A 15,020-nucleotide genomic window follows, 5' to 3' on the forward strand; every position below is an offset into this window, starting at 1 on the left:
CCCAGCGGCGTCCTTCACGAACCTCCTCCACAGTGGCCGATCTTGACACCGCTGGTACCAGTAATCGGCAGTCCAATCAGCTCCGCATCCTTCTGCACCACTGTATTCCATCTCCCTAGTATGTGCCACACCCATTTAGCCCTATCTATCTGGCCAAACAGAAGCTGGCATGCAGTGGCTAGGTATGCAGGCTACATGTCACCGATGGAAGTGTCCAGATCTTTCAAGGTTCTGTGGGTTCCTCGCACAATCCAGTCTGGTTAAATCCAGAATGGATCGTATGGCTAGCCTGAAGGTTTAAAAGTTACGCAGATGTTCCATTAAGAGGGCTACACGTTTCACAAGCATAGAGGGCATAACAAGCCAGGTAGCTTCTACATAGCGTTACACAGCTGATGAAAAGATGTCGCTCGACTGATTCAGAGACCTCGGCTGCCAAACCAGAGCTGGTCATAAGCGCACTGCCCAAGTACAGAGACTTCTCTACTCTCCCCACAACTCTCCCATCACTTATGAGGAGTTAATGGAGGGGAGCATGTGATGACATAAAATACCCAGGCAGGTACTTTGTTTTTGTGGGGCCAATGGCAAGGCGCTATTTCTGAAGTAGCATGCTCCAGGTTCAGCAGTAGGATCTGCAACTCTTTCTCAGTGGGAAGCAATCGCCAGATAATCCGCATACGTAGTATGGTTGACACAGACATGTAGACATGCAAAGATTCCCCCAACTCATGTACTGTACCACTAGGACTGCACTAAACAGCATCTTGGATGAAATACAATTTTATACAAAACTGTGTTGCCTTTAAGGACTAGCCTTATTCAAAATCAGTCAAATTCACTACGGGGTTGCACAAAACTTTCAACATGCAAACCATAGGATATCACATAATCCACATTCATAATTCTCAAAAAATTAATACTCAATTGAAAGTGTGCACTATTGACTTTTTAGGCTGAATTTGAAGAAATATTCTGACACAGCAGGTTGCTGGACGTATGTGGAACGTCTTTCGTACCATACATATCCAACCATGCTAATAAGTACTTAAATCAGTTCTAAATAATGTTAGTTAATGCTGGAGCACCTGGATGTAACATCTTTCAAAAACAGATATCTTGGGCCGTCATCATCCTCTTCCACACAAAAGAGAGAGAGAATAGTGCGTGAGCAACATCTTCCATTTTTAAACCATGAGACTTTCTTTAAAGTAGCAATCACAGTACAAACGTGTAGGGACTGTGTTGGATACCGTCTCCTTTACTAAAACAGATGCTCCCTGCTTCCCCATCTCAATCTCTCCACTGTCAAGTGGTTCAGATGGACAAGCCTCTGAAGGAACCGGAATGGCGCAAGGGTCACGTGCGGCTGCACCGAGCCCTGCTGCAGAGAACATGGGAGAGCCCTCGTCTGCATAGACTGGCTGCTCAACACTTTTAAGATGCCCGGCGCTTGCTGTACACCTTTGTGATCACGCCATTAGTGCGGGTTCCATCCAAGGGTGAGGCGATGGGGGTGATCGCATCCCCCTTGAGACGCCAAAATAGCTTTTCTAGTGTTATTTCTTCTATCTACGTGGCTTTCCCAAAAGACCCAAATAATCTTTTATTGATATTTACCAGTAAGACGTGTTTTAAGCAGCTTAAAATGTCGGCGCTACCGTCTCTCCCGTTACGAAGTTTATAGACCCGCCTCTGCACTACTGTGCACTGCAACTCTAATCCAGTGTTGTTGCGCTGCTAGGTGTCATTCAGTGGGCAGGCAGGAACATCGAGACGTCGCTGCTGGGGTTCACTCGAAGTGTGCAGCGCGTGTGGTCCTCGGTGGAGAATGGGGGTCTGGGACAAGTCCGTCGTCCACATCTTCACAGAAGAGGAATACTGTTTGGAATCGGAGACGTCCACATACGAATCTGCCAGCATCACAAAACAAATATTGGCGATGAGTAAAATTCCATCTTTGGTCACAAATTTTCTTTTGAAATGTGAAAATAAGTACATTTAACTTCACATTGTTTTAGTGTAAGTGCTCATCTCAGAAATATCCACATGCAGCTGATTGCTCACACCATTGCCGGCAGAAGGAACTCAACTGGGGGAGCTCTGGAGAGCTCCTCGAGGATTATCAATTATCTTTAAAGATGGACAGGCGTCTTGGAAAGGAAGTACCCACATGCGTATTGCCGATAAACTCGTTGCAGTGCGCCTATTTTACTGCTGGGTGGACAGGCACTGTGAATTTAGGAAACATGCTTTCACCTTTAGGTCAACCCAGCCTTAAATTAGTCTGAACCTATACTAGGTCTCCCCTAGGTCAAATCAGCCTTAAGTTAATACAAACCTAAATTGGCCCTCCCTTATGGTTTACTTTGGATACATACAAGGCACAATTATTACAACTAATACTCATAACCATACTATCCACCCTACCCCTAAATCTATTCCGAACATTTGCTCCTGTCTGTAGCCGGAAGGTTACACTTCATATGAAAGTGTATGTGCTTGTATTTTAGATGTAAATTTGCAGCATGGGTCTTGCAACGTTGTCATGTACACTCAATGGGGAGAAAACTCGCCACGCAGGAAGTTGCCCATGGTGGAAATGGAACGATGAGATGGGCTGTGTGCAGGGGACGGGTCCTGGCATCACAGGACAATGCAGGGTGGTAAGTGGCCTTGATCAGTGACCATCATGGCTGCTGATTGAGAGCATACAGTAATGTTTCACGACGGATTACCACAACATTTTTTCTTAATAGTAGAGTTTTGTTATGGGTATAGTGCAACAAAACATTCCGTAAAAGTAATCTTCCTACAATATATACATTGCAAGCAGTATTTGAACATGACTTTCTCTAATTTTGTACAAACTTTTTGTGTTTAAAAAGGAAAACATTTCATTTCAATGTTTGTTTGCAATCTGTCCCTTTGAATATTATACGTATGGAAATTAACCAGAGAAAGCCTACAGAAACCACGGGATAACACTCAAGCTAAGTCATTCAGTACTACGTCGCATATCCGACTTGCTGGGGAGTGTGGTATAGGCATATCGGTGAAACGTTTGTATGTGACTGAACATCTATATACAATGACAGTCAATACATGCAAAGATGCTGCACTGGGTGTGGCCGGTGAATTGATCAGGACGAACATGCAACGTACTCTATGTCAAGCATTCTTGCTGTACCAAATCCTACAGGTACCATCCCATCACCCTGCAGGCGCGTGCCCCCAGCAAACACGATGGCTCCATCTCCACAAATCCCACCAAACCCCAACTACAAACCACTGGTTCACAGGCTCATGTCACAGTGGTTATCATGCTGATTTACCCAGCAAAGCGTCACTGAGCAGTGACTATTTTTCAGAAGAGTCTTGCCAGGTTCTCACAGGAGGGGGTTACGATTGCTATGTATATTCCCAATTGAATCATTCGGGCACAATTGTTCATGAGAATAACATGACTCATGATGCCGCCACACAATGGCCTAACCTTGCGAATGACGTCACAAGATCTTTAATGTCCACTCTGAAGCAGACTGAGTGTATGTTTACAGTTAATAAACCCGCAGTATCAAATCCGAGCAGCCGCTGGATTCTAACCGCGCACCTTCGTAATAAGCGGCAAACGCACGACTGCTAGGCGGTCACCGCCCATTTGATTTTCGACCTCCCATTATCTTTGCATGAAAACAAATCACTTTGTTGACGTTTGTTTTCGCCACTAATTTCACGAACCAAATGAACCGTGACCCGGTGAATGTCACCGGAGCGCAGTGGCGACAATGGAGCCTCCAGACGGCGCTCTGCCAGAAGCGCGGAGCGAGTCCCGTGAGCCAGGCCGGCTCCAGTGCCATCACTTTCCTCACGAAGAAGCGAGACGTCTGCACCATCTCGTTCAACACCACTCAAACGCGCGTGCACAAAAGCACGCAGAGAGTGACCTTCGTTTAGAATTAAATACTGGAGGGGGCTGCTGTGGTGCAATGCCTAGCACGCTGGCCTGGCAACAGAGAGGTTGCTCGTTAGACCCTCTGGCACAGCAGTTGAAACAAATGGTCAAGTAATCTTAAATTCCCCTGCCTATCTACCAAGCGGTAAAACATATGACCAGTGTGGAAGAGTAGACCAAATATTTTGTAAAGGGGCTCTCACACGAGCATCCTCGTGGAAATTCTTTCTGCCAGCAGAGGCATGAGAAAAAGCAATATCATGACTGTGCCACAGCTCCACAATCCCAATTGTTTTGGCAAAGTGGTCAAAGAATGTTGCTAATTAAAAAGGTTGCTTATGTATTTAACACGTGGGTGTTTAGAGGCCAGAGCACTGAACTGGCACCACCGAGTACCTGAGTTTGAATCCAGGCAGCTGCCTGTGATTAAAGCGGGTTCTCAAATCGAGTGAGTTAATGGTCTCAGTCCGGTCGTCATTGACTGCACAAAATAATGCATCACATTACTGTCACTCTGCACTTTATTGGGATATATTTCCAGCTATGAGAAGTCACAACATTATTACGACTAACATTACTTCCATATGAGGAACGGGTGGGAAAGTCCTGCCCTTTACTATGTGGACGAAAGGTCAATTTAAAGGGTACAAAGTAGCTCTGTGATATCAGATTTAGTGGGCTATGATCTAACACAAGGCTTGTATTGCTCTGTAAGACACGAATGACTACTTGGGGACCCATGACATGATGGCGAGAGCACAGTCGCGGTAAATTGGGAAAATATGGAAAAAAATGCAGGTTTACGAATAAAAAACATTGCGGGTTTATTACCAATACAGTGGCTTCTTGGCATTGAGCACGGAGGTGGGTGTGGATGTGGAGCTGAAAGTCATCTCATACCTTCCTGTTCCAATAAAAAGTGTAAAATCAGAGTACTAGTCAACAGACGTCTACTGCCATTAATATCAACAAAAAATATATAACACACACATTTGCATGAAATTGTCCACGTCTACAACATGGCCGTGATGAACCCAGTGAGACAGTCAAAGCTGGGGACAGCATGAAGAATCTCAGTACTGTTAGATCAGTTTCTCTGGCAAAGACACTGACACAGAAGCATGTACACATACAAAGACAAAGATACCCCATATAGCCTTTACCAAACTTTTGGAACAAGTGGTGTTTTTGCAAGAGTGGTGTTTTTGCAAGAACCCATGAAGTCCGGCTGGCATACTTGGAGCTGGGTGGCCAGCACCACGCCCGGCCGCCTTCGTCTCCCAAGTGGGTATGTTTACACACCGCACCAGGTACTGATTTCAGGTTGAGTCGACATAGAGGAGGCCGAAGACCGGTTCGGATAATCGTCACTGGTGTTGGCCATGAGCGGGACCGAACTCGGGTCACCAGGTTCGTAGTGCAGCTCGCTAAGCGCTACAATACCACTCCCCACCACTGCACACATACGTACACTCACACACAAAACAAAAACACAAAGAGTCACATCGTTTATACAGGCTGCCAGGCAAGTGCTGCTGGTATGTGCCTATTAAGACTGGCAATGTGCACAAGGGGGTGGTGGGGCCAGTTCCAAGCCTAGCTCCCTTTGCTGATGTTAATACACGCTGAAACATGCACTTATTTGGAGCTGAGTCTACATACAGGAGACTCGAATTGGTTAAGATATCACTCACCACTGATGTGAGCCATGGCACGGAATCAAACTTAGGTCGCTGGATTTGTAGCCACTAGCCTCCTGCAACACATACGCCAATTTCTACACACGTACACTCAGACCCCTGAAAAAACAAACAGAAATTACCAGGGATCCAACCTCAGGTGTCAACAGTGCCAGCGTAGTGTATCTGACCCTGGCCATTGTGAACTCTTTCAGAGCAGCAGGTAGATACCCCTCTTAATCCAGGAGCTCAGCAGTGCTCACTTCATGTAGGACATAGCCATTCTGATTGCCCTGAACCACACAACCAACTTTTCTTATTCCAAGCCAAACGTTCCATTATTGCATGTAGTCAGCTGCTTCTATTTCCTTTCTCCGTGAGCTTCCATTCCGTGCCTCTTTTCTCGTCATATCCACCGTCCTCGTGTCTCGTGCCACCGCAGCCTCCCATCTCCCCCTCGGTCGCGCTCTACTCCTTTGGTGCTGCATCGGTAGCATCTCCATAGCAACTTTCCCTTCCACCTCCTTTGTCTCTTCTCAACACATACCATCAAAGTCTAACCTCTCTAACCTTCGCGATAATCTCAAAAACCCCTAAGGCACATGACCACTTCGTCACATTAAAACATGAGGCAGGATGGAGAAACTGCACCTGTAAGATTCACTGTGGTGCAGTTTGGCAGCATTGGTGAAGAAACCGGACACAATGCACGGGGTTGGCATCTCCTACTCATGCAGATGGAGTGGAAAACAAGACACACAACACACACATTGGGAATAGTGACTCAAATCCAATTCTTTGGTTCTTTCAGTAAAGTCACGAAGACAGAAAAATAAAACAAAAAATAATATATCACGACGTTAGGATCGCAACACAAGCGCTGCTTCAGCAGTTCCGCTGCTGGATTATTTTTTCTGCCTGAGGACGACCGCTTGTGTTGCGATCGAAACGTGATATATATTTTTTAATTTTCTACCTACGTGACTTCACTGAAATAACCAAAGAGTATGGATTCCTGCAGTCACGAAAGACTCAAATCAAAATTAAAATCCAATTATCTGTGATTCAATTTTCGCCTTATCTGTATTTGTCCACGGGTAAGAGCAGATAATGAGAAAGTTGGCAATGTGGGAAATATCCTGGGTCAGCTGGGGATTTGATGAAGATAACGCTGCAAATAAAAATGGAAAGGAGAAGGGGAAGAGGGAGGAACTGATCAGTTGGTGGAAAAATGTGAACAGTTAGACGGGACTCTCCATGAGAAGAGCCTGAAGATCACGAAAGATGAAGAGCATCGTTCTTGGGCATCAACCCTCGGTTATAACGACGACAAGAGATGGACAAGAGCAATGAGATAAGAGTTGTCATGCAACATGTAACATTACATTTGGTTTTGCACTTCAGCCAGGCAGAGGTGGCGCAAGCCTGTGATCCAGTACTGTGGAGGCAAGAGTTGGCGTCACACAAATGTTTGTTAGAATGCAGCACAGCACAAATCTTGACGCCACCTGTTCCATCTGTATGGGAAGGAATGTTGCACTCCTCCGCACTCAGAGACTGATCTAGGCAACCATACTAAAGGAAAGTGTGCTACTTGAAGGTGAATTGCGAATAAAATTACGATGAACGCTTACAAACCACTGCATTGACATAGTTGGGAACCCAGGTAACCGCAACTACCGGTCAACCCGATATGTTTACCTGTGACACTTGGATCGGACTCGCACGAGTTCAGCCCGTGAGTCTGTCACTCCACATGGTCTCAAAGTGCCCCTAGCCTGGGCAGAAGCAGACATCGTCGGGAAGTCATCTGTACTTGTAGAACATCTCTGAGAGATGGTTGCATCCCTCCACGGTTAGGACGGTGCTCGTGTACTTGTGGTTGAAGAGCTTTGGAATTTCTGGATTAAAAGTAGAAAGTCATGGTGCAGTTCTACAATTATTTGCTTGTGTCACTGCTGGCAGAAGGGCCTCCACTCGAGAGACCGTGCAGTGGCTGGTGCACCAAGCAGTGGCGAGGCCTTTGTGTTCCTGAGGTTGGTGATCATCAGTGTTGATTTCGTCAGCATTTCACTCGTTTAGTATTCGTCTACAATAACCTGCAACATTTTAGTCAACCCATCATCTGTTTTATTTAGACATTAAAATAAACATGCCAACTAAATGAAATCCACAGAATAAGACGTTACGTAAATTCCACAGGTATTTGGTAACTAACAAAATTAACGCTCCTGTTGATACATCAGAAGCCACCGACTACTTTTACTCAGAGTTGACCTACAATAATGGGAACAAAGCAGCATGGGTCAGTATAACCGTAGCACTGAGAACCAACACGGCCTGCTCATCACATGCAATAGCACGGCATCGATACTTGCATTTTAAAGCCACGCTAGCATCAACCACACAATCAACTCAAACCTCTATATCAAAAGTAGCAGATGTAATAATCCTCAGCTCTTCTCTCTTCTTCTTGATTTGCCAATAAAAAGAATACCATGTGTAAGTATGTATGTTGAAACTTCTTTTGCACCATTCAAAGTCAACTGTGCTAATCGGAGGTGTGGAAATTTAAGGTGAATTGTGAATAAAAGTATGAAACAAAGACAATTAGGGCAGGAGATAGTGCTTTTGGAATATCGATTTGATCATCAAAAGCAGCACGACAAAGTGCCTGAATAATAAAGGTTGTTTCCAATCGGTACACATTACCCACTGTGAAAATGATCAGAAAACAATGACACTAAGCTGAAACTTATGCAAAGAACAGAGTTGCATTCTTGGGATTGCAGTGAAAGACAGATAGGGGAACATGTGATTCAGGGAACAAACAGAATCAGAGAAATCTTATTGTAGATGTAGAGGTGCTAACTACTCACTGTTCGGTAACCTGCATTGCCACTAGGTATCAAAGGGGCAGTGCAGCGCTACCTCTGTGTGAATAACGGTTGGGGTCAGACGAGGTGAACTGGATCGTAGCCACAGTTTGGTAACAACCAATCAGACAGTTCCACGTGGGAATGTGGGATTGGTTACACCTGGCCACAAACGGGTATAAGAAGGGTGAGCGCGCGAAGCGCGGGGAGTTCTCTCCCTACACGAAGACCGAAGCCCGGGCTGAAGATAGCCAGGACCCTGGACCCAGCCTTCCAGCCCTTCTGAGGGCTAAGGCTCAGCGTATCCAATGGTCAAGACCCACCGGGCCAGCAGTGGGTCAGATAGCCTCCCCTAGGTCCCAGCCGGAGGACTCTAGGATAGCGGTAGACTCGAGAGTAAGTCCCGCCAAGACAGGAAGCTGTACTTCCTTAGGTTAGCAAGAGACCTGTGTAGGTCCCGCTAAGTCTAGAGGCTGTACCTCCTTAGGTTAGCAAGAGACCTGTGTGTAGGTCCCGCTAAGTCTGGAGGCTGTGCCTCCTTAGGTTAGGAAGAGACCTGTGGGTAGGTCCCGCTAAGTCTGGAGGCTGTGCCTCCTTAGGTTAGCAAGAGACCTGTGTGTAGGTCCCGCTAAGTCTGGAGGCTGTGCCTCCTTAGGTTAGGAAGAGACCTGTGGGTAGGTCCCGCTAAGTCTAGAGGCTGTACCTTCTTAGGTGAGGGGACCGTATACCCCTTTGTGTGTTAAGGACTGTGTAAGAGAAGACAATAAAGAGTGTGCCTCATAAGAAGTGTATTTATCATTATAAACACTACATATGTATGTACAACTTCTTTCGTACAGTATAAAGCCAACCACGCCAATCAAACTGTTAAGAAAAGCAAGGAGGGGCTTAGGCTGGACACCACTCGATGGGATGATAGCCGATGGACAAAACCGGTGCCGGAATTGCAGCCAAAGAAGAAAACAAGGGCAAGACAGAGCGATGAGATTAGTTCAAGAGCGCGATGGATTGTGGCACCGCGCAGGGCAATGAGGGATGCCGATGGCATGGGGATCTGTTCATTCAGCAGTGCAGATACCAGGGCTGATGTTGACAATGTACATTTACATATACAGTACATTGACGATTAATTCTGTACAGAAAGTACAGCTGTTCCATTACGATTACTGTCAATCTTAGCTCATTACACCGAGGTTAAAACGTTCCCATATAAATAAGGTAAATTGTTCTAACTTTCTCAGCAGCCCAAGCGTAATGAATATTGGTGTACAGTGTCCACTCATGTGCTTCATCAAATATAATGGCATAGCGGGCACAAAAAACAAAACTCAATTAACCCTCGCACAGCACTCACTAAACACTACACCAGGAAGCAGAGTGCATTAGACACATTGTTTAAGGGAGGATGAGATACAATCCTGAACTGTATGACTGAAACCACTGCTGGCTGCAGGGCCTCAACTAGAGGGAACCCTAGAGAGGTGAGTGTGACAGTGAGACAGACCAAGGTGAGTGAGCAAGCGCGTGAGTCGCGAGCAAGGCAGCGTCCCTCTCACCGTTGCGTGGGGGGTCGGGCACGAGGCTGTGGCTGCCACTGCAGGTCGTGCACCCTCACGCGTAGCTCCATCGTGTGGCTGGCAAAGATAGTTGTCACCGATGGTGGCCGTGAGCGGGAATCCACCTACACCCTACACATACATAGACAGAGTTGTCATTAAAATGGATCCTCGAGTTGTATTGATTTCATGGTTTCAGCACAGCCACCAATGATTTACATCAAGACCCAGTGTGTCGCACAAGACACCCATAAGCGCACATAGAGACACAGACTCCCAATGAGTTGTGATTAAACCTGATCCTCCATTTCAGTGAGTTGATGGTCTCAGCTCAATCACCGATGACTTACGTAAAGAACAATAGACTATTCTGGAGATACGACTCCTCTACTTAGCCTGGCACCATCAGTAAACCTCATGGCACCTGGGTTTCCCCCGTGACCTTCTGCACCTAGCCTGGCACCATCAGTAAACCTCATGGCACCTGGGCTTCCCCCGTGACCTTCTGCACCTAGCCTGGCACCATCAGTAAACCTCATGGCACCTGGGTTTCCCCCGTGACCTCCTGCACCTAGCCTGGCACAATCATTAAACCCCTTGGCACCTGGGTCTGTCATATGACCTGCTGCACATTGCCTGGTAACATCAGTTAACCCATAACACCTAGGTCTGTCACGAAACCTCCTGCACCTAGCCTGGCACCATCACTCAAACCCGTGGCACCTGGGCCTGCAGAATGACCTTCTGCACCTTGCCTGGCATCATCAGTAAACCCCTTGGCACATGTGTCTGTCCAATGACCTCCTACACCAACCATGTCACAATCAGACAACCCAAAGTACCTGGGTCTATCCTGTGATCTTCTGCAGCACATAGCCTGGCATTTTCAACAACCCCTTGGCACCTGGGGTTGTCCTGTGACATCCGGTACTTAGCCTGGCACCACCAGTTAACACCTTGACACCTGGGTCTGTAGCGTGACCTCCTGCACATAGCCTCGCACAATCTATAAACCCCATGGCACAAGGATCTACCAGTTACATCCTGCACCTGGTCTGGCACCATAAGTCAACCCCTTGACACCTGGGTGTGTCCTGTGATATCCTGCACATAGCCTGGCACCACCAGTCAACCCCATGGCACAAAAGTCTGACATGTGACCTTCAGCACCACTCTTCCTGCCTGTACCCTCTCATCTCACTCTACCTCCCTCCACACACTCACCTGTCTCTCATCTCACTTTACTCCCCTCCACAAAGTGACTTGTCTCCCATTCTAGATTTGAAGTTTTCGTGACTGCAAAGATCCATACTCTTTAGTTCTTTCGGTAAAGTCACGTAGGTAAAAAATAAAATAAAACAAAAAGTGAAAACTAAATCAAATCACGGCGTTTCGGAGGCAGCACAAGCTTCCGTCATCAGGTGGCAACAGTCACAGCAAAATTACTGTGGTGAGTCGAGAGAGCTGTTTGTGACAAGAGATTATATCGGGTAAGAAGGGGGGAGGAGCCAGGGAGGACGGATGCAGGGTGGGGGGGTGTTGGGGGACGGAGATTAGAGAAGCTCCTGGGCATGGTACTCATGTACCACGGATGGGGGGGGGGGGAGAGTGGGATGAGGGACAAATTTGCACGACTGAAACATTGCACGTCAAATTTCATAGTGATGGTAGTGTGTAAGGCTGGGAGTAAAAGACCGGAGATATGAATATAAACTATAAGGCAGTTAAAGTTTAACTTGGTTAATAACATCCTTCCAATGATTGCTCAATTGCTCAACACTCTCGTCCACTCACCTACCTCTCCCCTCTCATATCACTCTAGTCCACACGCTCACCTGTTTCTCCCCTCTCCTCAATCTACTTCCCTCCACAAACTCATCCGTCTCTCCCCACTCACCCTACTCGACTCCCCTTCACACTAACCTGCCTCTCCCCTTTCATCTCTCTACGCCCCTCCACACACTCACTGTCACTCCCCTCTAATCCGACTTTACTCCCTCCACATACTCTGCTGCCTGTCCCCTCTCATCTCACTCTACTCAACTCCACATACACAACTATCGTCCACTCTCATCCCATTGTACTCCCCTCCCCACACACACAATCACTTCCCCCTCATCTCACTCTAGGCCACAATCACCTGTCTCTCTCCTTTCATCTCATTCTACTCGTCTCCCCACTCACTGTCACTCCCCTCTCATACCACTGTAGTCCCCTCCACACACTCACCTGTCTCACACCTCTCATCCCACTCTGCTCACCTCAATACACTCATCCATCTCTCCCCGCTCATCGCACTCGAAACCCTCCACACACTATCCTGCCTCTCTCCCCTCTCTTCTAACTCTACTCCCCTCCACAAACTCACCTGTCTCTCCCTTATCGTCTAACTATACTACACTCCACACTTACCAGTCTCTCCCCTCATTTCCATGTACTCCCCTCCACACACTCACTGTCGCTCCTCTTGAATCCCCCTCTACGCCGCTCCACAAACTCCGCTTCCTCTGTACTCTCTCATCCACTGTGCTCCCCACCCCACACTCACTAGGCTCTCACCTTTCATCTCACTCTACTCCCCTCACACACTAATCCATCTCTCTCCCCTCATCTCACTCTAGGCCACATTCAGCTGTCTCTCTCCCCTCTCATCTTACTCTAGGCCACACTCAGCTGTCTCTCTCTCTCCTCTCACTCGAGGCCACACTCAGCTGTCTCTCTCTCCTCTCATCTCATTCTACTCCTCTCCCCACACTCACTGTCACTCCCCTCGCATACCACTGCAGTCCCCTCCACACACTCCCCTGCCTCTACCCTTTCACCTCACTCGACTCCACTCCACACACTCACCTGTCTCGCCTCTTTCATCTAACTCTACTCCCTACCATACACTAACCTGTCTCCCCCTCTCATCCCACTCTACTCCCCTCCACGAACTCACTTGTCTCTCCCGTCTCATTTCACTCTAGTCCACACTCATCTGTATCTCCCATCTCATCTCACTACTCCTCTCCATACACTCACTGTCACTCCCCTCTCATCCCACTCTACTCCCCTGCCTCTCCCCTTTCATCTAGCACAACTACCCTCGACACTCACCTGTCTCCTCTCATACCACTCGACTCCGCTCCACACTCACCTAACCCCTCTCATCCCACTCTACTCCCTCAACAAACTCACCTGACCCTCTCATCTCACTCTACTCACCTTCACACACTCACCCGTCTCTCCCCTCTCATCTCACTCTACTCCCCTCCACACTCACCAGTCTCTCCCCTCATCCTAATGTTCTCCCCTCCACACACTCAGTCACTCCTCTCTCATCCCACTGTACTCTCCTTAACACACACTCACCTGCCTCTCCACTTCCAACTTACTCTACTCCTCTCCACACACTCACCTGTCTCGCCCCTTTTATCTAACTCTACTCCCTACCATACACTAACCTGTTTCTCCCCTCTCATCTCACTCTAGGCCACAATCACCTGTCTCTCTCCTTTCATCTCATTCTACTCCTCTCCCCACTCACTGTCATTCCCCTCTCATACCACTGTAGTCCCCTCCACACACTCACCTGTCTCACCCCTCTCATCCCACTCTGCTCACCTCAATACACTCATCCATCTCTCCCTGCTCATTGCACTCGAAACCCTCCACACACTATCCTGCCTCTCTCCCCTCTCTTCTAACTCTACTCCCCTCCACAAACTCACCTGTCTCTCCCTTATCGTCTAACTATACTACACTCCATACTCACCAGTCTCTCCCCTCATTTCCATGTACTCCCCTCCACACACTCATTGTCGCTCCTCTTGAATCCCCCTCTACGCCGCTCCACAAACTCCGCTTCCTCTGTAGTCTCTCATCCACTGTGCTCCCCACCCCACACTCACTAGGCTCTCCCCTTTCATCTCACTACTCGCCTCCACACACTAATCCATCTCTCTCCCGTCATCTCACTTTAGGCCACACTCAGCTGTCTCTCTCCTCTCTCATCTCACTCGAGGCCGCACTCAGCTGTCTCTCTCCTCTCTCATCTCACTCTAGGCCACACTCAGCTGTCTCTCCCCTCATCTCACTCTAGGCCACACTCAGCTGTCTCTCTCCCCTCATCTCACTCTAGGCCACACTCAGCTGTCTCTCTCCTTCATCTCATTCTACACCTCTCCCCACATTCACTGTCACTCCCCTCTCATACCACTGTAGTCCCCTCCACACACTCCCCTGCCTCTACCCTTTCACCTCACTCGACTCCACTCCACACACTCACCTGTCTCGCCCCTTTCATCTAACTCTAATCCCTACCATACACTAACTTGTCTCCCCCTCTCATCCCACTCTACTCCCCTCCACGAACTCACTTGTCTCTCCCCTCTCATCTCACTCTAGTCCACACTCATCTGTATCTCCCATCTCATCTCACTACTCCTCTCCATACACTCACTGTCACTCCCCTCTCATCCCACTGTACTCCCCTCCACAAACTCACCCATCTCTCCCCTCTCATCTCACTCAAATCTGCTCCACACTCACCTGTCTCTCCCCTCATCTCAATGTACTCCTCTCCACACACTCACAGTCACTAACCTCTCATCCCACTGTACTCCCCCCCCCCCCCAACACACTCCCCTGCCTCTCCCCTTTGACCTCACTCTACTCCACTCCACATACTCACCTGTCTCCCCCTCGCATCCCAATCTACTCCCCTCCACAAAGTCACCCGTCTCTCCCCGCTCATCTCTCTCTACTCCTCTCCACACACTATCCTGCCTCTCTCCCCTCTCCTCTAACTCTACTCCCCTCCACAAACTCACCTGTCTCTACCCTCTCTTCTCACTCCACTCTGCTCCACACTCACCAGTCTCTCCCCTCAATTCAATGTACTCACCTCCACACACTCACTGTCGCTCCTCTCGAATCCCACTCTACGCCCCTCCACACACTCTGCTTCCTA

The 15,020-nt window shown here is 48.1% G+C and overlaps 1 protein-coding gene across 1 annotated transcript in view; it reads right to left on the reverse strand.

Annotated features, from left to right (window-relative positions):
* Positions 1-767: 767 nt before the first annotated feature.
* LOC142906372 (uncharacterized) overlaps positions 768-15,020 on the reverse strand; it is a 36,193-nt gene continuing 21,940 nt past the window's right edge. The window contains exons 7-12 of the mRNA XM_076054030.1: positions 10,067-10,198; positions 7,336-7,412; positions 6,286-6,359; positions 4,787-4,859; positions 2,555-2,640; positions 768-1,913 (exon numbers count right to left, since the gene is read on the reverse strand). Of these exons, the coding sequence (XP_075910145.1) occupies positions 1,741-1,913; positions 2,555-2,640; positions 4,787-4,859; positions 6,286-6,359; positions 7,336-7,412; positions 10,067-10,198 (615 nt within the window). The 3' untranslated portion in view covers positions 768-1,740. The remainder of the gene's footprint in view (positions 1,914-2,554; positions 2,641-4,786; positions 4,860-6,285; positions 6,360-7,335; positions 7,413-10,066; positions 10,199-15,020) is intronic.

Source organism: Petromyzon marinus, chromosome 64, assembly GCF_048934315.1.
Source record: "Petromyzon marinus isolate PM22_M1 ecotype Great Lakes invasive population chromosome 64, UKy_Petmar_22M1.pri1.0, whole genome shotgun sequence".
Classification (NCBI taxonomy): Eukaryota; Metazoa; Chordata; class Hyperoartia; order Petromyzontiformes; family Petromyzontidae; genus Petromyzon; species Petromyzon marinus.